The 26758-nt window shown below is 36.3% G+C and overlaps 4 protein-coding genes across 5 annotated transcripts; 1 reads left to right on the forward strand and 3 right to left on the reverse strand.

Moving 5' to 3' along the window:
• Positions 1-7113: 7113 nt before the first annotated feature.
• Positions 7114-11783, reverse strand: LOC137729749 (ornithine aminotransferase, mitochondrial-like). Its single transcript, XM_068468768.1, has 10 exons — positions 11557-11783; positions 10930-11038; positions 10274-10504; positions 9761-9920; positions 9523-9578; positions 9199-9351; positions 8908-9005; positions 8532-8612; positions 8204-8437; positions 7114-7748 (listed from the first exon to the last, which is right to left on the reverse strand). Exons 1-10 carry the CDS (start codon positions 11706-11708, stop codon positions 7547-7549), a joined length of 1476 nt encoding a protein of 491 aa, XP_068324869.1. The 5' UTR covers positions 11709-11783; the 3' UTR covers positions 7114-7546.
• Positions 11784-13062: 1279 nt separating this feature from the next.
• On the reverse strand, positions 13063-18609 carry LOC137729859 (KH domain-containing protein At4g18375-like). Of its 2 annotated transcripts, XM_068468907.1 has the most exons (9): positions 18540-18609; positions 17641-18256; positions 16735-17226; positions 15999-16235; positions 15647-15913; positions 15496-15557; positions 15313-15409; positions 15005-15165; positions 13063-14913 (listed from the first exon to the last, which is right to left on the reverse strand). In XM_068468907.1, the coding sequence occupies exons 2-8, from the start codon at positions 18229-18231 to the stop codon at positions 15034-15036; spliced, it is 1878 nt and encodes a 625-aa protein (XP_068325008.1). In that variant the 5' UTR covers positions 18232-18256; positions 18540-18609; the 3' UTR covers positions 13063-14913; positions 15005-15033. The 2 variants fall into 2 exon arrangements, with proteins under 2 accessions (XP_068325008.1, XP_068325007.1); XM_068468906.1 differs by having other exon boundaries at positions 13063-15165.
• Positions 18610-19828: 1219 nt separating this feature from the next.
• Positions 19829-20490, forward strand: LOC137729840 (uncharacterized). The gene has a single exon (XM_068468884.1). The coding sequence runs from the start codon at positions 19933-19935 to the stop codon at positions 20260-20262; it is 330 nt and encodes a 109-aa protein (XP_068324985.1). The 5' UTR covers positions 19829-19932; the 3' UTR covers positions 20263-20490.
• Positions 20491-25362: 4872 nt separating this feature from the next.
• LOC137728502 (uncharacterized) lies at positions 25363-26121 on the reverse strand. The gene has a single exon (XM_068467272.1). The coding sequence runs from the start codon at positions 26119-26121 to the stop codon at positions 25363-25365; it is 759 nt and encodes a 252-aa protein (XP_068323373.1).
• Positions 26122-26758: the final 637 nt, after the last annotated feature.

A 26758-nucleotide genomic window follows, 5' to 3' on the forward strand; every position in this document is an offset into this window, starting at 1 on the left:
TTGACGTTTCACCGTAAAATTAATTGGCAATATGGAGAGTTGTTCAATTACTTATAAGTATATGTAAGGTCTCTTCTTTCCTAGATGTAGGATTTATATGTTCAACACGCCCCCTCACATGTGAAGAATTTTCAAGCCTAACACGTGGGCAACACAATTGGTTCCACTATAAAACCAATTGCTAATATGAAGAGTCACTCAATTACTTATAAACACGTAGGCTTCACACATTAGGCAACCTGCTTTGATACCATGAAGAAAATTGAGGTTCAACTACAAAACCAATTGACATATATGGGGATCACCCAATTACTTATAAGCACGTATAAGGTCTCTCATTTTCTCAACATGGAATTCGTACTCTCAACACGAGCACATTTCTTTTTTGTATTTCTCATAATCTATGATCGAGTGAACTATATCATTCATGGGTAGGGCAACAAATTCTTGGTTTCATCGTAAGGTTAGATTTGTCATGTATGGGGAGAAAAAAAGAACCCTAAAACAAAAACTTGGAAATATACTTTGGAACTTTATAATGTAAAGAGAGAAGAACCATATCTTCACAACCCATGAAAGACCCATTCATAAGGAGACAGGCTGTTTTTTTTTTTTTTTTTTTTTTTTTTTTTTTTTTAATGGCACTCATTAGAAACTGTAAAAACATGCATAAAAATGGTCCTGGGAAATTGAATTGAATTCATGTCACAAGAAGTGTATAGTTGAGCAATAAATAAAAGTTGCAATCAAAGGGCAAGAGGGACAAATTTGTTGGTTAGCTTTTTATCTAAAATGGTTTTTGAAACTAGCGTAACTCTTCATTTTGGTTTTTGAGATTTAAAATGAATAGAAGTGGTTTCTGAGATTGTCCACAGTCAACCATTTAGTCATTTTGTGAGAAATTTTTGTTAAGTTGAGGGCATTTTTGTTAAATCAACCATTCTCCTAAAACTAGTGGTTTCTTCAATTTAACATATATTTTTCATAGAATGACCAAAATAATTGATTGTGAATAATCTCATGGATCACTTCTATCGATTTTAAATCTCAAGGGCCAAAGTGAGGAGTTATGACAATCTCAATGATCATTTTGGCTAAAAAAACCTTATTTGGTATAACTGAAACACTTGTTACGTGATATATTTTTTATTTATTATAAAACTAATTGACGATATAATTGATGTGTCTCATTTAAAATATATATATATATATATATATATATAAAGTTTCGATTCAATTTGGATTCATAAATCTTAATGATATGGTCCCCTAACTTTTTATAATCTGGATCCATACCTTGTTATGATTAGTGATTACCTTAAATTGTGGTGATGAAGGATCCCATTGAGTGTAAATTTCCATTTACCCATTAATAATTATTAGGTGAATGATGTTCAATGATAAGCACATTTTAATGCGTGACAATCTAATGATAGTGACAATAGAGGAAACATCCATATCCCCATCAGACAAGATAAGGTGTACATTTATGTACACACACATAACCTTTTGTATGATCCTTCAAGTTGAGTGGAGGCAGCTTCGGAAGTGGGATGTGAGATACCCTGGCGATTGACAATGCATATCAATCTCCTAATTGCATTGTCAATCGCCTAATTATCTCTTATTTTTTAAATCAGAATGAATTTTTATTTGTCCGACCATTTTATACCTTTAAATACAAGATCCTACCCCTTCACTAATATTAAGTGGGCATAGCAATTTTGTGTATGACAATTGAAGAGTACTCATAAGATTACTCGTAGTGAATCCTAGGAAAGGAAGCTTTAATAAAAATAGTTTGGGCTAAGTTTATTTTAACTAAAAACCGTCTAATAAATTTATTTAATAAAAATGGCTTAGATTTTAATGAGTATGGAAAATGTTTAATATAATAAAAAATTGGCACGTGGGACCCAACTGTCCATCACACACTTTCTCCCCTATCCTTCACTATTTCTTAAAGTGAACATTAATTATTTACGGATCACATGTAATACATTATTTTTTAAATTAAACATTGATTATTTCTGAAAATTGGACACGGGTACTATCACTATTTCTTAAACTGAATTCTCATTATTTCTTAAACTGACTATTTCTGAAACTAAACACAGGTTCTTAAACTGAACACGGGTACTATTTATAAAACTAAACACGAATTAGAATGCCCTTGCATGCGCTTTTGGTTGAATTTTTTTTTTTTTTTTTATCATTTTCTTTCTTTTGTCTTCATCATTGAATAAAGTTATTACATGACTTTTGGTTAAAATTCAAAGTTTTAAGTTATTTTCATTAGTTTTCCTTTCTCATTAACCTCATTTTTTTCCACCATTTTTAAAAGGATAGTGCTATCTACACACCATTTTTTACCTTTTCATATCACTCTCACTTTTCGACGTCGGATCGAATGAATTAAAAAAAATATCAAATGACATAAATTAACAAATAGTGTGTGAGAGGTAAAAATAAATATAAAGCCATCTCATCTAGAACAAAATTTCTAGTCCGACCCCGTCATCCTTTTTGCATTTGTGTGATTCTCTTCAATTCGTATCAATTTTGTGTTCGAATTTGCTTCAAAATTATTGAGATTGGCAATGAGAAAGGTTTACATATTAGGTGTCATGTTTGATCTTCATTTCATCTCCTACAATTATTCCTTTATATCATTCCTCGATGCCAGTCACTGCCAACCGTATATAGAGCGGGGCCTAAGGGTAGTCGGAGTAGGCGTCAGCCTAGGGCCTCCAATTTTTAGGTGGAGTTAGGCGGGTCTGGACGAAGATTGGGGGGGGGGGGGCTATGCGGGCTTATATGTAAAAACCGGAAGTTGGAAATCTTTTGTTGCAGAATCAGCCTCATGCGAGGAAGAAGACAACCCTATTCCCAATATCATTTTAATTGCACGATTTTACTTAAGATGGTCCCACCATCTTTTATTTTTATTTTTTTTGCTTCTCTCTTAAATATCACCTTTATGTTTATTTTTATGGGATTTTATTACCCTATTTTAAGATCACACCACATATATCATTATTATGTACCCAAAGGGCTAAAACTCTCACCTTTTTGAAAAATGACATTGTTAAATGTTCAAATTAATTAGTTTATATAATATATAATATATAATAAATTATTCAAATCCATTTCGTCTGCCTAGGCGCGTATACGAAAATTACTATTGTAACATCTCACATTACCCAGGGGAGTGGATTCTGTAAGCCTTATAGGTATATTCTCATCTCTACCTAGCACGAGGCCTTTTGGGACCTCACTGGCTTCGGGTTCCGTAGGAACTCTGAAGTTAAGCGAGAAGGGGGCCAAAGCATTCCCAGGATGGACGACCCATTGGGAAGTTCTGCTCGCATAAGTTCCCAGAAACAAAACCGTGAGGTCGTGGTCGAGGCTCAAAGCGGACAATATAATGCTACGGTGGAGTTGAGCCCGGGATGTGGTGGGGGCCCGGGCTGGGATGTGACAATTTGGTATCATAATCAATTCCTGGCTGGAAGTGTGCCGACGAGGACATCGGGCCCCTAAGAGGGGTGGATTGTAACATCCCACATCGCCCACGGGAGCAGATCTTGTAAGCTTTATAGGTATATTCCTATATCTACCTAGCACAAGGCCTTTTGAGAGCTCACTAGTTTCGGGTTCCGTAGGAACTCTGAAGTTAAGCGAGAAGGGGGCCAGAGCATTCCCAAAATGGGTGACCCATTGAGAAGTTCTGCTCGCGTGAGTTCCTAGAAACAAAACTGTGAGGGTGTGGTCGGGGCCCAAAGCGGACAATATCGTGCTAGATGGAGTCGAGCTCGGGATGTAGTGGGGGCCCGGGCCGAGATGTGACAACTATCCTCTTTACTCTAGTATTTTTCCTAGTTGTAAGATGTTGTCTCTGTAATCCAACTATTCATTCATTTATTGAATATAATAAGTAACATTGTAACAATAGAAAAATGATTGGAATTTGGCGTACTGGGTAGGGACTTCCCTTTCGGTTTGAATTTGTTGAAAAATTAGATTATGTAAACTTAATAAGTGCATTTGCATCTAAAAATGTGAGACGGGTAATATACTAGTATCTGAGTAATGTTTGTATATCTTTCTTCTTTTGATATTAATTTTTAATGACATTTGATGTAGAAATAGACTTTTCATATATTTAGTGAATTTTATTTACACACGTTAATGTACAAATGATCAGAAGTCAGAGAACTTTAAAACCCTATTTCGAAGGCTCGCCTAAGGTTCCAAATTCTCAAGGCCGGCCCTAACCGTATACTCCAAACTATTGGCTCTGGCTTCAAAGTTGAAGGACAGAGAGCACCATTACCATTTGGTGCATAGGCAGCCATATCTTTTGTTGCAGCCTTTGACCTAAATTCCTTTCTCTCGTGTCAATTTTCTTGCCCTAATTTGTGCAATTTCACGTGGGCATTAATTAAGTATAACGCATTTTGGGATTTTCTAACATACTTTGGAGTACCTTATATTCTAAGGCATTTAATTTTCAGATCCTTAATTAAATATACGATGATCAAAATTAACGTTAAAAAGCTTTGTAATATAAGATACTCCGAAACATCATCGAATTTTTCTCGCTTTTCCCTCTTCATTCCTTCTTTGTTGTCTCTTGTGAGGCGATTCTGGATGGAAAACAGGGACAGATTACTATTAGAGCATCATTTTTGCTGAAAGAGGCAGCATGCATGCTGAAACATCCACATCAGGAATGGACAGGACTTAGGTCAATAACCTAACTTTTTTTCCCCATTTTTCTTTGTACAAGCTTTATGAATTAAAACCTATGGGGCCTGCTTTAATGAAGATCTCTCTAGTCTCTACCAAAATAATTCAAATAAACGTATTTGAAATTTGAACTGTATTTAGGGGGATTAATCAACGAAAAAGCTCCACTTTTTTTTCTGAATTTTAATTTTAGTCCATTATTTCTGGATGTTTATAATTAGTCAATCTTTCTCTGAATTTTATTTTTGTAATTGGAAAAAGATAATTTTGTTCGAATGTGGACAACATATTTTTTTTCTTTCTCTTCCGCTAGTTCACTCTATACATTTTTATTTTTAGGGTTTAGGAAGGGGATTAAAGTTTAGGAGAAAATTTGGCCAATTATAAAAGTTCAAGGAGTAATTAGCTAAAATCAAAATTTAAGGGGTGGGGGAATTTGTCAATTATAAAAAGAATAATTGGCTAAAATTAAAGTTTTGGGAGAATTGGCAGCTCCTTGAAAGTTTCCCGGTGGGTTCGAAGAATTGGCCAGTACGAACTTGCTTGATAAATTTTGAAAAGTATGTTGCGATATGAATTTGATAGCGTTTGAGGTGGTGTGTTCGCTTCTAATATATCGCTTGTTATTAAAAAAAGAAAACACAACCACCACTAATCGACTAGTGCTTGCAAAAAAAAATCTCAACAAAAATGGTGGCCACAACATCACATGATATGGTTTTGATATTCGATAGAAATTGGACAATTTGATATCTAGATATTTAGGTGCACTTGGTATTTTGGGGCACATCGAAATTTTAATGGAATTCGAAACAGCTAAGCTAATGAAATCCAGCTAAGCTTCACTATGTGATGTGTCCACCTAGCAAATATATTAGACTAATATTATTGTTAATTAGTAATTATTAATTAATAATTAAGTCTAATTATAATAAGCTTCCTAGGGCAATCTCATGGGTTAACATGATCTGTTTACATTAATTTGATTTAATATAGTCATTAAGAAGCTGTCTCTTGCCTTACAATTACGTAACAACCAAAAGTATTGCATTATTGTGTCTCTACCATGTCCCCTCCTACCTATCAAATACCAATAAAACAAAGAAACTTTTAAGCTTGCAATATTCCCATCTAAATAAAAGAAAACATTGGGAGGAAAATTTGTTTTATTCAGCGTAGCCCGATATGTTTACTCACTTGAAATAAGAAAGTTCTGAATCGTAGAATAGGAAAAGAAGAACCATAATGCGGTAAACTAGCACTACTTCATGATATGGTTTATGATCTTGTAGCTACTTGACATCGGTTAATGTGGAACTCGTATATTTTTTATATTTTACATGTATTACAAAATATAGAGGAAGTCAAGAATTAAGGTAATTTCTCACCATGTTGAACGCAATTTTCATTCTCATTTTATGTAAGCAAAAATACATGTCACGAGCATTAAAATAATATTCTAAAGAAAAGAAACTAGTACATTTTTTTTACCCTTTTTTTCATCAAATATTTTGTTTTACTTTGAACTTTGGATTCCCTGAAACGCAGATGTGGTTGATTTATGCATTGTTGATCGCACCAATCAATCGATTTCTGCTTTGGTCTCAAGCACCTCCCATAGGAAGTCGATCGTTACTGCCATCTGTGCAAGTCCTGCTTATTATGCTGTGAGGGAAGATCTTTGGCATCACCTTGATGATTTTCATGCTCATTGTGAGTATCCTTGGATGTTGGCAGGTTAAAGTTGGTTAGTTGAGAGTAGACGATTGTAAAATTTTATTTAAATTTTTAAAATAAACTTCATTTAAAGAGAAAGTTATATATACTAGGATCCTCATTGATATAATGTAGAAGTAAACACGTGACATCTCACATGTGGAAACCAGCGCACACTACATAATTGCAAGTAAATTAACAACCACTCCCCCCTCATCACCAAACCAACACCAACACCATAGGACTAAACATATCATGTGAATGTGATCACAAAATCTGCACAAAATACCAAAAAAGGTAAGATATCGAGCTCACCGTTCACAAGAGTTTGAACTTAAGATCTCTCGTTACAAGTGAAGATGAATATTATTAGACTGTAATCCTAGTAGTAGAGTCTAATCCAGTGAGAGGACGACTATCTTACTTATAATGAGAATATATTCCAACTCTCTCGGTCATATGTGTCACGTAAAATGTGATAAGTAAGATAAAAGGTAAGTGACACCCAAGACAGAGAATGTGAGAATATATCCCCGTGACATAGAAGTTTTCCTCGATCGAGGGGGAGGATTTGCCACACCAGTCCAGAACAGAGTACGTTCCCCAGAAAAGGAGAAGACAAATTTCATCACGGAAGCTGGGTTAAACTTTGAGCAAAGACAAACTTCACAAGGAAATTCCAGCTAATGCTCTTCCAAACAAAAAGTTTGACAATAACTAGTAAGCACAATACCGATACCAACAAAGCTATGTTCATGTCTGCTTCAAAGTACAAAATCAGAAAATTACAGGGAAAAACATCACACTCTAGGAAATGTCCACAGAATAATACGACGCTGAAAGCACGTAGAAAATCTACTATTTCTTATAAGATTCTGTTATTTCTCCCCATCCAAACAGTCCATATAACTGTCATGATACCGTGAAAAACTAGGGCCGTAGAAAATAAAACGTAGACCTATGATGTTTCTTTTATATCGAAGTTACATATCATCCACGTGAGGTTAGGTATTTGGACAAATAATACTTTATTGAGAAAGTATATAGTTTGAGAAGGACAAAGATAAATTTTCAGGATTCACAGAACATATGATTCAGTGATCGTTGTGCGTAGAATCATACAAGTTTTGTGCGTAGAATCATACAAGTTTCGCCCACAACGGTCGCATATGTTAGAAGCAGTCGAAGATGTGTTCTCGGGTTTTTCCTTCTGCATCTTTGGTAGATCATGTTCCAGAACATCTGAAAGTGCTTTTGATCCTTCTTGGACTTCCTCCAAACTGAAAACAGCGCATCGAAGTTATATGATTAGAACATAGAAAATATCCTGAAACCTTTTATTTTAACTGCAGGTAAACATGCTGTCATTTCTGTGGCACAGGAGAGATCTTATACAACATATTGGCTTGTAACATAGAACGTACTAGTCTACCTGATTGAATTGAATCCACGACCACACTCGCCAATGCTAAAACTGTTACAGTAGCGTAGCCTTTAAACTCTATGTAACGAATGACCGGACTTATCTCTTAAACATGCTACTTTGCTTACTCGTTTAAGTATATGCATGTCTGTGTTCATCATGCCTCATCCATAAAAAAAATTACCCTCTCATTAAATCCCTTTTTCCTGATCATAGTGCAGGAAAAAGGTACCACCGGAACATAGTTATGCTTATCAAGTATTTAATTTCAATGGGATTAAAACATGATTGATCATCAACACCTGTATTTACCTTATCGAGAGTGGAGGAGTCAATCGGATAATAGTATCGTGTGTTGGCTTGGCAAGAACTCCTCTCTCCTTCAACTTTAGGCAGATATCGTAAGCAGAAACAGGGGATAAATTCTTGCTATTGAGCTCCACAGCGTTGAACAAACCTCTTCCTCGAACCTCCTTTATGTAGTTTGGGAATTGCTGCTGAATCTTGACTAGCTGATTTCTAAGCTCTTGTCCCATTTCAGCTGATCTATAGGTAGTTGAAAGTCAAGAAACATAATTTCTACAATGATTTTATAATGAGGCCGTAAAGCGAGGATAGTGAAGGGGTTTATATTTGATACCTTTCAGCAAGTCTCTCATGTCTGATTACATCTAGTGAGGCAACAGCAACTGCACTAGCCAACGGATTACCCCCAAAGGTGCTGCAGATGACCCCAAATTAATAGTAAGGTTAGCCCTATTATATAAGCCCAAAACCAAGGCAAGCAAGTGAGAGAAAGAATGACAAAATATTAGTAGTTACGGAAACCATTAAACAACTCTCGGAAAATGGCAATCATGTTTCTAAGGCATGGTCATGCAAATTACTCATGAGTCAATCTTATCTGAAAAAGCTACCAAGAATTGTATAAGAACTTTTCTGGTACAAAACATGAATATGGCGACAAGAACACTCAAAGTACTAGAAGAGATCATAGATGGAAGCAGCCAGCAAACCTTCCATGCTCTCCCGGTCGGATACAAAGCATTACGTCTTTGTCTGCAAGCACCGCACTTACAGGTATCACTCCACCACCCAATGCTTTTCCTAGTATCTGAATAAAATCCATAAAGTCTTGGTTAAGCATCCGGTATAATTATAAACAAAACTGCACAGTCTGCACCGCACGAATCATGAAGACAAAACAGCTTCCATATTTTTAAGAACAGATTGTCAAAGTTTTAGATTAAGAAGAAACATGGTTCAGAGCTAGGCGAACTTCTTCCCAATACTTAAAAAAAACTCACCACTACATCCGGGCGAACTTCTTCCCAATCAACAGCAAGCATTTTTCCTGACCGTGCTAAACCAGATTGTATTTCATCAGCAATCATTAAAACATTATATTTCGAGCATAGATCTCTAACAGTTTTCAAATAACCATCTGGAGGAATTATAACCTGTGATCACAACATACAATTTTTCTCAAAAGAACTGATTGAAGATGGAATTTATTGTTTAAATTTTAGAACACGTGTTAGAATCCTACATCCAACAACTGTATACATGTCGGTCACATTTCTATTGAAGAGTGTTAATCAATCAAATATTGAATTGCGAAAAACACATACCCCAGCCTCTCCTTGAATGGGTTCAAAGAGAAATCCAGCTGTGCGGTCTCCATTCTCTGCACTCCATAACAAAAAAAAATTTGTCAGTTCAATTTTAATACACAAATCTGGTAAATAAATATTAAAAATGTGCAAGCTATATGATGGTTTAAATGGATGTGATCTTTTAAGTTGATGGGTGGAGTACATATCGAACAAGCTCTACACATTCTTAAACAGACAAAAACTGTTATCAAACCTTTAAAAACTTTTTCAAGGCCAATTGCATCACCAAAATCAACTTTAAGATGTCCAGGCAACAAGGGTCCAAAGCCACGGGTTGCTTCATTGTCACAGCTCATGGAGATGACTGCCAAAGTACGACCATGGAAGCAGCCACAACACGAGACAATAATAGCCTGTGTATGGCTTAGTTGAGTTAGGGACATAACTGAAACAATAACCTTGCCCTTGTCCTACTAATGTTCAAGTCGCCGAACTAGAATGGCACAATTCTAAATAAAACGATTTGAAAAGTGTTGGAGAATAATAGGTACATACAAATCAGGCTTCTAAGTCAGAATATCTGCGTTCTAACTTGTTTTGAGGTGTGATCTAATTCCCTAGATTACGTGGTTCTATAAGATACATAAATCATGCATACATATTCAGGTGAGTGCAACAATCAGAAGTACCCCAAGAAAAGGCAAACTAAAACTAATAAGATTATGTAAAAATAGTAAAATACGAGATACATCTCATTGAATTCTACCTCATCTTTTGGAATTTTTTTCTTCTCATGACCCCATTTCCTTGCCACCTTTAAAGCTGTTTCCACAGCTTCGGCACCAGTGTTCATAGGCAGCACCATGTCATAGCCAAACATGCTTGTTAGATACTCGGCAAATCTTGGAAATCTATCATTATAGAAAGCCCGAGAACTAAGGGTGAGCCTTTCTGCCTGTTCTTGTAATGCCTTGATGATTTTTGGATGGCAATGTCCCTACAGCAGGAAATTCCATTAAATAATGAGAAAAAAAATGTTATTCACTATATATCTTCTTCAAGAATTGGTGTTTCTTATATGAACAAGCTTCTTCACTTGCTTCAAATTTACTCGGATTTAAAGAAACAAGCCAGTGCCACATTAATAATTGATTAAAAAGGAGAACATAATGCATGAAAAAGGAACATCATTGTAGTGGATTTTCCATTTTGTAATTCGAATGGAAAATAAAATTCATGTCATCTGGTGCAGAAAGCAGATAAGGCAGTTTCAATTATAGGCTAGTTACAAATATGTATGCATATTGTATGTGCAAGCGTGTGTGCACGTTCGTGAGGGCGTGCACATTGTATGTGCAAGCGTGTGTGCACGTTCGTGCTGGCGTGCACGAGTGCTGTAACGTATTGACTTACATTTTATACCTGATTAACAGCAGAGTAAGCTGAAAGAAAGTCCAGATATCTGTTTCCCTCTGGATCCTGTATACATGATCCTTTTGATTGCGAAAACACAATGGGAATTGGGTGGTAACTGAAAAGGAGGAGGAGACTTCAGCATTGTAGTTATTCAAACCGATCAAAAAAGGAGGAGACTTTACAATTGTAATCAATTATTTAACACAGTTAGCTTTTCCGGAGGCTCGTTACAGGCGAAATGCACAGCCAAACACACAGAATTAGTTGAAATTGAATGTGCAGACAATCCCAGTATTCCTCATTTTATACAGTTCATCCATGATTATCACAATTAAAAGTCACACCAGAAAGAAAAAAATGGAAAGTGGGCTCGGATCAATCAACGCAGGCTCAGAAAGTGCAGGAGATCCGAAGAATTTAATCACACTAAACTCAAAACAATAAGAAATTATATACAAAACCCAATTTATATAATTAGAACTGCATTCATAACCCACAGATAAGGAATTAGATGGAAACAAGCAGAGAACCCAGACGGCAGAACATGAAGAAGAATGGAAAAAGCAGCAGAAATGAGAAATTTTGGATGAGACATGAAGATTTTAGAGAGAGAGAGAGAGAGAGAGAGATGACTTGTGGGCGCTGTATTGATATTCAGAGTTGATGAGCTCCTGCGAAGATGAAGGGGAGCTGGCTTGAGGGACAGCAGCGAAGCTCCTCCTAATCACTCTCTTCTTCAAGCCCGATGTGCTCAGAGCACGCTGCAAACATCTCCTGCTCGCCATTGATGGATGACGACGACGATGTTCTTCTCGTCACTCGTTATTTGTTAGCTGCCATAAAAATATCAACTTTCCAAATTGTTTCGGATAAAATTATGGAAGAATGGGAGAATATGTTCACTCGCTTTCTTTTTTTGGGCGTTTTGACATCTTCGATCCGAAAACAGTACTACTCACGTCACATGTTATCGTATCTAATTAAAATGTAAGAGAGGATATTTTTAGAATAAAACTAATGAAAATAGTTTTAAATTTTTTAGTTTTAACGAAAAAAATAAAATAAAATATAGAGTGAATAGTGCAGAAAGTTTTTCGTTAAAGTTTTCTGTTATTAAATCACATGTCGATGATTGAATTTAAAAAAAAAAAAAAAAAAAAAGATCAATGGATGACAGTCCACTCTTTTGAAAGTGTGAAGATTCACAAAGGCATTTCACTTATTTGAAGAATAATCAACCGTCATATTATGTGGTTTACAAAATATAATTCAAGTAGATCATCTTTTTAACATTACTCTATATCTAATTTACATTTCGCTCGTTTTGTTGGTTCTATTCTATTAGATAAGTTAGGACTTCCATGGTAGCTCGAAAAAAGTGAGATACCATTGAACTTATATGGCAGTCACACTTGTACATTGAATTGGAACTTTTGAGTGTGATATCATGAGTTCAATATATTAAACCCATGAAATACTTATACCAACTTTTGTATAGCATAACTCAAGTTATTGAACTCACATTGTAGTAGTATTGTACCCTATATAAGTATCAAACTCAGTTTGTTTGATTCTTACATATAAATATCACACTCACTCAAACTTATTGCGAGAGACTTATAGTACAAATCAGATGCCAATTTATCTCTTAGGATTGAAATTTACTTAATTGGTAATTTATCATATGTCTTGAATTTGGACAAAATTAGAAGTTAATTTCCATTAAATACGTTTAAATTTCAAACTTTGAATAGTAAAATAAATTAAATCACTCATCTGAAAGCAATTATCCAACACCACAAATTTTTAAGATCACTTAAGTGAATGATGAAATTCTTCTGAGTGGGATGCAAGTATTGGTCTCAAACTCCATAAGAAAACCATCTAATATGACAGCCACAACACAAATTATATGTTTTAATTTTCCACTCATTTTTCAAGATTTTTTTCCTAATTTCCCCCCCTTTTTTGTCATCATAATTTTCCAAATTTCTCTACGCTTTTGATTCCTGAGAGTCAATTGACTAAATTATTATTAGCACTCCAAAATGTCATCTACACTTCCGAGTGCAAAAAAATGAAGAAAACAAGAGCGGGTGCATGTGCCTTTTTTTCTAGTGTCAATAACAACTCTCCATCTGTATCGTATCATGTAAGTTTTTCGTATAAACTAGCTGCAAAACGAACAAAGCATCAACTCCACTCATAAATTCACAAGCAACAAGCAAACCTCAAACAAAATCTTCATTTACAGACAAATGTAAGTTATACTCAGTGTACATTTGACAACCCCCCTTCCCAAGCTATCAAACCGATCCTCCGCCACCTTCCGGTGGCTTCAATCTCAATCTCGAAGCATCACATATCAATTTCAGTACACAAGCAATCAATAGCCTGTAAAATGCGGCCACAGCTACGGTATACCACTGATTCAACACAAGCCCCCAGCACCGGTGAAATACCTACTTGAAATATACTTAAAGTTCAAAGAGACAAAAGTAGAATGTGTTCGATAATAAGTATTCAGAAGGGAGTGGCTTGACAAAAATCTAGAGTAGAAACGGAGCTGAAGTAACTAGAGTCTGAAAAGGATCGGGTCGTTAGCACGCACCTAAGAGCTTTTTGATGAGATCAGTATTCAGCAAACACCTACATGAATGTTCCATTGTAATCTATAGGAAGGAAGTCACCTAAATGTTACATTTCTGTGTACCATATCTTCGTCTATATGAAACTAGAAGCTTATGCATTGTAAACGACTGAAGCTAAACCACTACAACAACAATTAGGACATATCAAAATGGCATGGTGGTAATGAGAGCATGCGACTAGAACCACAATGAATAACTAGAACCAGAAGATGCTAACTCAATCTGCACCAGAACCAGAAGATGGTATCTCAATAAGCGAGTAGTTTGATCCATGAGGGGATAATATTGGTAAAGAGTCTGCTTACAAGTCTAATATGATCAATGAAGATACCGAAGATTATCTGTTATCGGTGTTTACTGATACTGAATACCTAGCTTAGTTGAATTTGAGAAAAGAGAGTAAGCGGTGCTAGAAGCACAGTAGCTCACTCATGGATTAGATTAAAATGGGAATTCCAAAATCCTATAGCTGTTCGAAACCATTGCCATCAAGAGGATACAATGAATTCTAAGTGTCAAAAAGAGAGCCCCATAGTTGTGAATCTTAACTTTTATCCAACGATATCATGAAACTAAACAAGCGTATTAAGGAGTCCCAGGAGGTCAATTTACAAAATGCCTCCCTGAGAGTTTTTTGTGTGGGGCACACGGATTAATATTAGAGAAATGTTGTGAGATTTACTTTAACTATGGTGGAGGATGGAACCAAAAACGAGCCAAAAGATCAATTAGTATTTAATATATACAGTGATTTCAAAATTTTGATTCTTCGGTGACGTTTCAGATAACCTAGATGAAGACAGAAGATAGAGAATAAAGAAGCAAAAAGATTCCCTGTGGTTTATCTAATTGCAGAAAGTGATTCCTCTCCGTCTGCAAAGTGCATTTCAGTTAAGGAGAACAGCACAAAGAAGAGATCATTACGAATAGCATTTCACTCACACAACTGATTTAGAAGATGCTTCAAGCAAGAAGCTGAGAGCAAGAGTTCAATGACCAGAGAAATAACAAGCATATACTATAAGATTGAAAATTATGGTCATTACTGAATAATCTTCTGGCCAGAACATCAATTTATAAAATATAGAGTGTGACAATACCGAAAATTAGATGAATTCCATACTAGTAAAGATCAGACTAGATGAAGCGACGCGACAGGAAAGAAAGGAATTAATATTGCAGATAAAGAATAGATTCGGCGACAAAGATGGGGCCTACATGCCTAAAGCATAAACCCTGCAGCGAATCCTTTTGGCAGTCTCAATACCAGCTTTAGTGGGAGAATCAGGAAGAGTCGAGTTGAATAAGCCTAGAGAAGAAGCCTTTCCCAGAATCAAACCTAAAGAACTAGGAGAGGAAACATGAGGGAGAGATGTCCAAGATTCTTTGTTGTAAGCACCAGACATATATTAGCTTAAAGGACTATTCACCTTTAAACAGCAAGAATCAGCCTGGAAAGTTAGGGGGCCATTATAAATGCCTGAATCAAGTTCTCTGCCGTACGCTTCTGTTCAGGTGTGCCAGATATATGTGCAACACGATCACCCCGGGAAGATTTGGACTCAGAGATCTCTACCATTGCTCCCGATATCTGGAAAATACACAAATATGAATGATAATGACATTCAAACAAACAAAGCCTACATGATTAGGCAGAAGCTAGCTAGATTTTTCGTGTTGACATCTCTACACAATAACCAACCAGTAGATACAGATCCAAAAGGAAAGGTCATCCCACCTTCCGGATATTGGCTATATTTGCCCCGCCTTTGCCCATCACTTTACCCAATGCATTCGCTGGAACTAGCATCTCAAGTGTTGAAGGGGGTGGCAACCTGCATAATGTTATTGAAAAACAATTTGAGGATGAATAGAAACTGAACTAGAAAAGCTTCAAAACAAGGTAGAAGAAACTACATACGCTGACCCTCCATATAGCTTGGATGAATACGAAGACATGGATCCATAGCCATTTTCTCCCATCTCAAAGAAAAGAAAACATATATCAAGTACTAGCAGAGGTTTATTTATGAGTTTATTCAGCTACAAATAACTTAGTTAAATGGACATACCGACACAGATCCATATCCATAGAGGCTACCAGAAGAAAGCAGGCCTAAGCCACTTCCACTTTCAGCCCTCTGATCATAACGCATCGAAGAAACTGGGGGGACAGAAGGCAGGACAGATGGCATTGAGAGAGCAGGGCCACCCGAGTACATGGATTCAGCACCACCAGAGGTGTTAAGACCATCATCTCTATCTTTCAAGACATCGTCTCTGAGTCTTAGAACAATCTGAATAAGCGCATCCCTCAAACTACTGGGATCTCCTGCCACCTATATTAGGAAAAAAGAATTGATAAAGAGGTGATCAACAAGGAAAAATTGAATCGCAAAGGTTGAAGATTTATGTAGAACCAACCTCAACAAGTTCATTAGCATCAGCACCCCTAGGCTTATCAGCTTTTGAAATACGGATGTCAGCTTTTGTTCTTTTTCGGATTTCATTTATAATCGAACCACTTTTTCCAATAATACAACCAATAAATTTAGATGGAACAAGAAGCCGAATTGAAACAGAGTCATCATCTTCATCATTTATCTTCTCTTGCAGCAAAAGAACAGCTTCCACTGCCATGGATTTTAGATCATCAGGTGACTGCCAAAAAAGAAACCCAACATGATCAACATGTCCAAGAAGATGAATGCCAAGCACTGTTGTGAGCCCCGTAGAAAAATACCAGTTCAGATTATTCACAATTTAATCACCCAACACAATGTTGATATTTAACTTTTAAAAGTTGAGGAATGTATTATAATGAGTCTTTCTCACAATAAAATCTATATTTTTGACAGTCTAACGGTTAATAAACATGAGCTCATGCTCAGAGAAAGATCCTGGAATTGTTGACGTCTGCACAAAACCAGCAACAACAGCAAAAATTTGATAGAATATTCCAGGTTAATCCTGCAAAATACTATGCAGACGCATAACAAAACAAAAATAGAAATACTGAACCCTTAGTGGAAAATGCATTTATACCGAGCTCTTCCCAAATTTTGTTCTTTATAAATCTACCAAAACATAAAGAATAAGAATACCATCGCAGTCATACTTCCATTGCAGTAATAATAATAGTATATTATCATGGTCATACCTCTGTTGCAGTAACACTGATTATACACTCATCACGGTCCTTGGTATCATCAACCTCTATACGAGCACCACTCACCTGCCTTATGCTTTTAATGGTGCCCCCACCCTTGCCAATTACACGACCAATCTTGTCAAAGGGACACAATACTCGCACAATTAACTCCTCAGATCGAGAGGCAACACCGAAACCAGAAACTAAAGGAAGGGCAGATGAGTACATGGGCCATGTGTTCCCTTTATCCGTGTAACCCTGAAGATCCTGTAAAGATGTAGCACCTATGATTGGAGGTACAGCTCTAGAAGAGACAATAGGATCTCCACTTTGATATAGTCCACCTGATTGATAAATAGGGACATCTGATGGGATAATTATACTTGGCAGGGCCTCTGGTACCGATGTCTCAAGAGAAATCTCTTCCTTAGGGGCAAACTTGTACATAATTGCAGAAACTGCAAACAATGCTTTTTTAACTGCTTCTGATTCTCCATTTATCTGTTTGCAAAGGGAAATGAACTCTTACAGAAAAATATTACTGGATAAGAAGTTAACTAAACAGAAAAGTGAAACATCTGGAGCAAAATTTGCAAGTGTGTAAACATATTACATTTTATGCACAAAGAAGGTCCATTTAGCACACCAGTTGAGGAACTTCATATTAAAATTTTCTAACACGGTGTAGAAAAGACTATTCACTCCGACTATTGCATGCTACTATGAGAGTGTAGTATACCCAAAATAATTCATAAACACAAGAAATATGAAAACAATTCTAAACCAAGGCAAGGCAGCAAATATGAACTAAAGAGCTACTGTACTGACTGGGCGTCTTTGAAAACAGGAATTAAAATGCCTAATTGCACAAGCAAAACATTGAGGAATTATTCTTATTTAATAACAAATACTAACCATAAGAAAATTGTCAAAGTCCATAGCGCAAGAATGTGTTGGATCAGTGGCATCTTTTGCAACAATCTTAATGTTGGTCCTCGTCTTGCTTCTCAGTTTCTTTATAGTCGACCCCGCCTTACCAATAATATTTGCAGACTGGCTAGAAGGAACAAGAATTTGGCAGTCTTCCCTACTATCCCTCCGTCTCTTATCTGAATCCCCAACACTAGCCAATGCATTCGAAATTGCAGAATGAACTCTAAGAAGAGCATCCTGGGCAGCACACAAAGGCTCCATATCATTGAACTCATCATCAACCTCAACCTCTTCCTTATCCTTAACATAGCTATAAATAGTTATTACCCTCTCTTTTGCACCCGGAAATGGGTCCACAACCTTGATTTTCGCTCTAGTATCTTGACGAATCGAGTTGATGACTTTCCCACTCTTGCCAATAACACTCCCAATAACCCCATCAGGGCATAGAATCCTATAAACCACCAAATCATCACTACCCTTTTCGTCTCGGTCATTGAATCGTCTCTTTTGGTTCTTGTTTCCCCCATCATGGTCTCTCTGCGACCGATACCGCTTACCCGTCTCCCCCATTGTTCCTCTGGATTGGTTTTTCCTCCTAAACCACACCAAAATAATAATAAAAATTCAAAAACTGGGCACTCACCTAAATTACAACTGAAAATCAATAAGCAGATAAAAGAAAGAACAAAATTTGATTGAAATTATATTGGATTGCCTTCCCCTTGACAATCTTTGTACCAAAAGAAACAGAAAAAAAAATTGGGTTTTCTTCGATTGACAAAGTAGGGTTTATTTGCAGCGGAAAGGAATAAACTTTGCAGAAAATCAGAGAATCAAAGCTTCTGATCGAATGGGTAAAACCTTCGTCGAAAACTCACCTGTTGAAATACGGGGAGCTTCAGAAACTATCGGAAGCGGTCGTCGAGTTCCTTGGTTTGCAGTCTGATATGTGACGTAGGAAGGAACAGTTAGTTCGTCATCTTTTTATTATTATAATTGCTGCTTTCTGGATCCAATTGGGCCCAAACCCAAGATAAAAATAGGCAGAACAGTTAAGCCCATTGGATCTTTGGATTCCCCATTAAGTTGCTCATAATTTTGAGTAATTTTCAAGGAAGGAGGGACTCGAGAGCGATGGAAATATCGAAAAAATTAGAGACAGATATGAAAAGAGAAGTGAAGTGAAGTTTAAATTAGTGGTTGACACTCTCTAAAGTTTCATTTTAAATTTTCATCATTTCCTCGAAAGTTACTGCTATCGATATTTCCACAAACTTCCACATTGATATTTCGATATTTCCACCAAAATTGTTATTTTAAACACCGCTCGAGAAAGAGATGGCAGGACAAGGAAGATGAAGTTGTTTGAAACGGATTGTCGGGTAAAAAAAAATTCGTGTAAGAGTGATTAATAAAAATGGAACGATTGACTAAATCTAACGACCATAATAAAATGAATCCTTACAGGTCCTTAAAATGAGGACCTTAGGTGAGCATCACTCTTAAAAGGAGAAATTTTTTTGGATACTTTATATTCATCAAATTTTTGGGTGCACTTTTGCTTACTACTATTGAGTGGTAGTAACACTCACTACCTATTTATCAACGTTAAATAAGTTTAAATTTAAGATTTGTGTTTATCTATTATACAGATCTCAAAATTTAAAATTTATCAGCGATAAATTGAGAGTGGTGAGCAAAAATATTCTCTTAAACTTTGTATCAACTAAAACTACTAAATTAACTAAATTAAATGGAACAAAAGTAACCGAATAAAAGCCGATCAAAAAAGTACAAGCCCATATTCCATGTAACACGTCTTGAGTTTAATTCATGGTGTTGGTGAATCACACAATAATGGTTAAGGAGAGACGGAAATGCTTATGTCAGTCTTTCCGGCCCTTTTAAAGGTGGATTGTCATGACGAAACCACCAACTGGTCCCTTTTGAAAAAAAATTATGTATATATTTCTTCGTTGACAAAGTTAAATTACACTCGCTGTGGTTATGTTGATTTTTGTAACCGACCGTGTATGAAACGTTCTTTTAAAGTTAAAACTAACTTGGTTTGATAACAAATTTGAGGACGAAAATGGACCAATCACTATAATTCAAGGGGCAAATTTAAAATTGCCTCAAACTTTTTTGAGGTTTTATTTTATATTGCATTTGCCCCAAATATCCTTTTTTTCAACTATCATCTTTCTCCTTCTTTTCCCCAACAGCAGTGGCCGATTCGAATCCGATCTTTCTAAACCCGGAACCCCGAACATGGAACAAGAAGCGGCGGAAACGCTGATTCAGGCGGCGAGCTCAGATGGTTCGGAGCCGGCGGCCGTGAACCGCGCCAGGAAGCTTCTGTTCCGGCGAATGCTAGTTGGGATAAGGGACGGCCGGTTTTTCCTGGGGACCTTTCACTGCATCGACAAACAAGGCAACATCATTCTTCAGGATGCGGTGGAGTATCGGAGCACCCGGCGGTCCTCGCCGTCTCCGATGGAGCAGCGCTGCCTCGGTCTCATTCTAATCCCTTCTTCTTGCCGTGCTTCTTGTCACGTTGGTTGCTCTGTTGAAGAACAGTTGTCTCTGCTTTCGTTCTAGAACCATAACAATTTATAAAATAGTGTTTTGTATTGGGATGTTTTGCATTCATTGTTTTGACAAGACGATATTCGAAACTACTCTTATTCGAATCTGCAGGTAAGTGTTCGGTTCTATGAATCATAGAAACTGTTTTGTATTCATGTCAATTTGCTTAGAACTTGCATTGTGTGTGTGTGGCTACCCATGAATGAATTCGATTTTCTTTCGAAGATCGATGTTTTCGTTCATCGAAGAGTTTCTTGAACAGATTTGGCACGAAGCTTTCTTTTCACATTTGAGATATCTGATGTGCTAATGTCTTGTGATTTATCACACGTTCTGTGAAATGTTATGCACATTGTTTCTCATAGAAATCTGAATATGATGAATACGTACAACGGTAAGTTTTGATCAAAATCTGCCGCGGTATGGTGTTTCATATACAATCCGATATGGTACATTTGCGATATGAAGAGAGAGTATACAAGCATTCAAAAGTCTTAACTAAGAACAAGTTCCCGCTTTCGGGCAATGCCACTTTGATTCTAGTTCTCTTCCTAGTTTGATTCTAGTTCTCTTAACGTTGCGAGTGAAAGTTGCTGTGTTAACACCATACAAATCAATCAACGGCCCTCATGAATTCCCTGCAAAAATTCCACCATATAAGGCTGTAAACCTGGAATTTACATGTGCAAAACACTAAAAGAGCAAAAGCAACCGAAAATAAAACGGAAACATAAGCTGTCAATGATCATCTATCGTCCATGAACGAAAATAAACACCTTAAGAGCAGCTAGATCGTAGGTTGGATCTACACCAACAACCTTTCCTTCACTGTGAAAACCATTGCCTCTTGCGTCCGCAAGGTAAACCTATCAAGAAGGGCACCAAAGAAACTTTGAAACTCAAACGAAATGACTTGAACTCCGAAATAAACCATTCAATAACATTCAGAACAAGAACGTATGTATAGGACAATGCTTTTAGATCTAATAAAAGGGCAAAACCTTACAACGCTGTAATCCGCTTTGATCTGCAGCCAATTTAGCTGTAACATGGTAATTTGTGACCCGGAGGCACAACGGATTAACTGAGTTTAGGAACACGGTAATGATCTGGGAGAAGATGCAAACCAATAGATATCTCAAACTTACAGTTTACAAGAAAATCTGTCTTTACGGCATCGAAATTAAGGCACAGCTGCAGATGCATATAAAAACTGCTACGTCATTGGTGCAATAATCTTAGCAAAACTAAGCCTATACAAGTTTGTAGATTGTGTTTTCTTCCTGAGTACAACTGATGGAGAAGTTTCCTGCAAAAACACTTTACAAATGGTGAAGAATGAGAAAAAAGAAACCATATGTTTGAAATCACCAGTTCATTGAGATGAGGTTACTAAGTTCTCTGAAAATCTTACAACGACAAAATAACAATTCATCGAGGTAACTTTAATAACATATGCACCTAGAAACATAACATAGAGTTTGGTTTACACGGAAGCGGTTTTGAGAAGCAATGACTATAAACCATAAGAGTTTGATTTGTTTGGGAGCAACTCTAAGAAGGAAGGGGTTTCCGAAACCATCTGAATTTTATGCACAGGTGGTTCATCAGTGTGGATTTCTAGTTTATCTGTAACTTGATTGTTCCACATTTTGAATAAAGTCTTCTGAGCACAAAACTCATACACAAACAACCACAAGACCCGCCCCAAGCAAATCCCAGAGATCCGGGCAACAAATTCGTAAGGATTTTGAACTGATTTCAGATACTTAGCCATCAAACACTCCCAATTAATCACATCAGAAGCCACATGGGTCACAAAAAATTAAGGTTGAATGATTGTATTGTTAAAAAGGTGCATTCGAGGTGTAAAAAGTTAGGAATTTTGAGCCGCAGATTGATCAAAAAATTATTAGAAAAGTTTTCCAGTGACCCAGCTCCAGTTTCTGCATAATATCAACAATTCCCTTGAAAAAAGCTTCTCTCACCATCCAAGTTCTTATCTTTTCTCAACTAACCACATAAACAACCAAATGGGTAAGATCAAGTTAGCAAAATTAACATAATATATCTCAATTCTAAGACCTACATTCAATTCAATGGAAAAAAAAGTCACACAAAAAAAAATTGTGAATTTAGAGACAGTGAGAGAGAGTGTGAGACCTGGAAGAGATTGACGGCGCGGTCTTCGTCTTGCAGAAGCTCATCATCTTGTTGCAGAGCAAGTGCAAGGCGAGATGAAGGTGTGGGGAAATGGGGTCATAGAAATGGAGCAAGGAAGCCGCACAAGGCTTGGGGCAAGCACTATGGATCTTCTCCTTGTGAGAATTTTGTTCTTCTGTGAATTGTGTGAAGGGTTTGAGGAAGAAGAAGAATGACGGTTGACCGTTCTTCTTTTTCTTTCCCGGGAATTTAACTGAATTTTGAGATTTATTTACCTATAAAATGGAACTTGAATCTGCTTTTGTTTTTCAATGGGCTTTTGTACCATATCCCTTAAACCAAATTTCAATCTACTCAATTTGGGCCTACTCTTAAATGGTTTTTTTTTTTTTTTTTTTTTTTGTAATTAAAGTTTGAGTGTTATTCAATTAGAATTTTGAAGAATTTAACGAACTAATGAAATTTAGTCTTGTTCTCCTAAGGTTCTCATCTTCAGGATTTTTGATAACCAAGTGCATATTAACTACAAAATTATATTAGTTTAGATACAAAGTCTTAAAATATTTGACAACTTAATAAAGCAAAACAAGAAAATGGGTTTTCTAATAGTGTATGGATTTTAAGTTGGTTTTACTTTATTAAGTTGTCAAATATTTTAAGCTTTTGAATCTAAACTAATATAATTTTGTGGCTAATATACATTTGGTCATCATAAGTCCTAAAAATAAGAACCTTAGGAGAGCAAGATTGTTTATAAATTTATGGATTTAAATGGAGTTTAATTGGTTTCTAGAGATTTTATGTAAAATTTGGAGTGAATTCCCTCAAATTCTCAGAGGGAGAAGTAGAATTTGTGAATGCTTAAAATACACTATGAAATCTCTCCAATTCTCTCGAATTTCTCAAATTTCTTAAATTTTTAAAATGAATTTGGTTCTTATGGTTTCTCCCTAATACTAATATTTTTAGTAATTAAGTTAAAAAAGGGTCCAAAAGTGGTGTGCTAAAGTGCATATAAGATTGGGCACTACGTGTTGATTGCTTCCATGGTTGAGTCTATTTTTTTCGCCACACTTTTTGATTTGTGGCTACCTTCACTTGTCCAAATAATTAACTTGAAAATTACAGAAGCTGAAGTGTACATCTAAAAACTTGAACAATATTAAGGTTGTAACTAAAGCTAAATAAAAATTACAACAAGAAAGGGATTCGACTATGAAAAGGAGTTCTCCTGAACCAAATGGAGATGGGGACTGACATTTTTGGAGTAATGCAATCTGTCTTTTCTTCTCTTCCGACGTTCGTGCATGGTCGGAAAGATGAGATCTGATTTGCTTTGATGCTTTATGTCATTGTTAAGCTTTGATTGATGCTTTAGTCATTGTCTAGCGACAAACTGATTAGTTAATGATCTTATATATCATGGCAAAACTTCATGAAACGTAAGACTAATCATATCAATTATGAGTTTTTATCGTTTCATGGGTGGTCATGTGTGATGAGATAGATAAAAGTAAAAAGGTACGAAACAATAGATATGATCTTTTTTCCCACTATATATACATAGAGCAGATTCTCTCTTATAATTACGAACAAGATTTACAGAGCACTGGTAGATGACGATTTACCGCAGTGACGAAAAGCAATTATGCTTATGCACCCTAGTGTGGGTTCATTCCTCATCGTTTCTCCTCCCCTCTAATAACTAACTATTTAACCAACTAACACCGTAACTCTATTAAAAAAAAAATTATGGAGGACAATGAAATATAAGGATATACAATATGGATGGTGCTATCCACACGCTCATTTTTACCTTTCACACACTCCTTGTTAATTTTTATCCATTGATCATCTTCAATTAATTGAATTTGACGGCCGAAAATTGAGAGATATGTGGAAGAGAAAAAAAAAGGTGTGTAAATAGCATCACCCAAAAAAATATGTAGTATTACAACATATTTCACTATCGGACTTGTAAAATTTCAACTACACAATTCCTCGTCTTCGTAGAATATGCCCTTGAAATTGGTAACAAAGTTGCAAATGAGATACCAATTAAGCAAGTAGCAATACAGGAAGAATCATCTTTGTGGATTGCAAAAAGTTGCAATCATTTGTAGAAGATGGCCAGTTAATTAGCACCTTCTGTGAAAGCAACAACTCACACGTCCACGTTCATCCACCCTAATAAAATAGATTCAGCTTCTCCGTCGTTATCAACCAAACAAAAAAAACGTTGGTTAGATCTGTTTCTTGGTTTACTCTCTCGAGTTAATTAGCTATGGCCTCCGTCTCTCCCTCCCATTTATGTATCTATTTTTCGAGTGAACTAACCCACCCTAACTTTCTCAGCATTACAAGAAACAATTTTTAATTTTGAAGATAGACACAAGAAAGAATTCAACAACCCTACATCTTATATGGTACGTACATATAGAGGTGGCAATCAACCTATCGGTTTGTTAACATTTAGTTTGAATTCACCTCATATCATCATCAACACCACCAATTTCACCCTTATATTATAGTGATACCAAATTAAGTGGGTCTTATCGGATGCGCATTTAACAACTCAATGTGTTGATTTGTCACCTCTACATATGTACATATATACGTACCCTTCTGGTTTCTTGCTTATGAAGCATTAAAGAAGTGGTCAGATGTTTCTAAAGTGCATTAAAATGACAATATAAGTATGGGACAAATATACTAAGAAGGAATTCAAGGAAAAAGGAAAATTCTTAATTATGAATAGCTAGATACACATTGGTACAACATATATATATATATTCATACTAAACTAAAAGTCCAAAGCATTTACATATTATTGACAGATGAACGAAAAAGAAAAAAAAAAAGTTGAAGAAAGAAGGCATCAAAATTATGGAAGATCTCTACTTAACTCTCTTTGATATATATATATGTATGGAACTATAATTTCTAGATTTAAGGGAAGGTTGTAGCTGTTGATTGAAGCCTAATTTGTCTGTTAAACCTCTGAATAAACTCTTCGGCTCTTTTGTTTAGTTCTTCGTTAGACATGGTCGAAAATTCATTGTCTTCATCAGCAGTTGGTTTGTGCTTCTGATAAGTCGTCTCTGACCTCCTTGGAGTGTTCTTCCTCTCATTGATGATCACTCCTCTTTTCGCTTTCTCAGACTTACTTCGCCGATAAGTTTTTTCCCGAACATTTTCCTTTCCAGTGCTACCACTTTTATTCTGATCATTATCGCCCTTCGACACGTGGACTACCCTCTTTTCTTGGACGATTTCTGTATTTTGAGGTACGAGGAGTACTTCTTCATTCTTTGTTTTCCTATTGTTTCCCGCCTCTAATTGCTTGGGACTGCTTTTGTTGACAATTTGAGGGTATTGGGAAACAAATGAGGAAGCACTACGAGCTGCTTGGCTTTGCATCATGTACTCTTGGTAAAAATGGTCTTGTTGGTCTTTGCAGGCCGAAGAGAATGCGCCACAGTCGACGGCAATAATGAGGATGAGGGTGTTGGATATGGCAAACCAGAACTTGGAGTTGCTGAAGACAGTTGAGAGGGAGATGTTGAAGATATAGAAGATGCAAATGTAAATTAGTATAGAGAAGAAAAAAGCCAAGATGGATATCCCTTTAGCTTTGTGAGGATAATATTCTCTGGATTTGTAGGGTTTCGCTAAACCTTGCACTAGATTTTGTTGAAGTTTGGCCATCTTATGTGGGAAAGAGAAGTAGCAGCAGTGCTTGAGATGCTTGTGGGTCGAAATGTGGGTTTTATATTTGGTTGGTAAAAGAAGTTCCAAATGAAGGGGTTTTAATACTGTGAGATTAGGGCACTGCCGGATATTTGATCAATAATTAAGACACTTCAATTGTTAGAGATGTCACCTTGGCTTTTTTAGTGATTTACCAGGTATGCCCCTAGGTTCCAAATTGGGCGTGGCGTAGGAGTATTGGCTGCTTCCATCAATAGCCAAAATAATGGAAAATTTTGCATTTTTATGTACATTTTTTTTTTGCCGGATAAAAGTGAAAATAACAATTGGATTTGTATTTGTATAACCATTTGGATAAGTGAACCTTTAATTGAGAAGATTGGAACTTGCTACCTAAAAGAACTCTGCTAAATATGGCCCCGTCTACAAGCTGCCACTTGTGCTTTTTTAACACCACAAAAGCCAATCACATAAAGGAATTAAAGTCAAATAGAAAAATCCATGTCAGAAAATGACGTGACGCGTGGCGTTTGATGGCTAAAGATCGATCGTCTTGTATATATGTACAGATATTACAGATTGTGACGTGCATGCATGCATGGCCCGTAGTTCTGTGGATTACCATGTTGGAAGG

Source organism: Pyrus communis, chromosome 3, assembly GCF_963583255.1.
Source record: "Pyrus communis chromosome 3, drPyrComm1.1, whole genome shotgun sequence".
Taxonomy (NCBI): Eukaryota; Viridiplantae; Streptophyta; class Magnoliopsida; order Rosales; family Rosaceae; genus Pyrus; species Pyrus communis.

Bases quoted from the DNA above. Each gene is read 5' to 3' on its own strand.
- LOC137728502 (XM_068467272.1), bottom strand. From the start codon at position 26,121: ATGGCCAAACTTCAACAAAATCTAGTGCAAGGTTTAGCGAAACCCTAC.
- LOC137729749 (XM_068468768.1), bottom strand. From the start codon at position 11,708: ATGGCGAGCAGGAGATGTTTGCAGCGTGCTCTGAGCACATCGGGCTTG. The intron at 9,579-9,760 runs GTTTGATAACAG...TATGGAGTGCAG, and splicing joins CCTTGAAAAAGTTTTTAAAG to AGAATGGAGACCGCACAGCT. The intron at 9,006-9,198 runs GTGAGTTTTTTT...GATTTTATTCAG, and splicing joins AAGTTCGCCCGGATGTAGTG to ATACTAGGAAAAGCATTGGG.
- LOC137729859 (XM_068468907.1), bottom strand. From the start codon at position 18,231: ATGGGGGAGACGGGTAAGCGGTATCGGTCGCAGAGAGACCATGATGGG. The intron at 16,236-16,734 runs GTATGACCATGA...CTTTTTTGGCAG, and splicing joins TCAGTGTTACTGCAACAGAG to TCACCTGATGATCTAAAATC. The intron at 15,410-15,495 runs GTATGTAGTTTC...AACATTATGCAG, and splicing joins AAGCTATATGGAGGGTCAGC to GTTGCCACCCCCTTCAACAC.
- LOC137729840 (XM_068468884.1), top strand. From the start codon at position 19,933: ATGGAACAAGAAGCGGCGGAAACGCTGATTCAGGCGGCGAGCTCAGAT.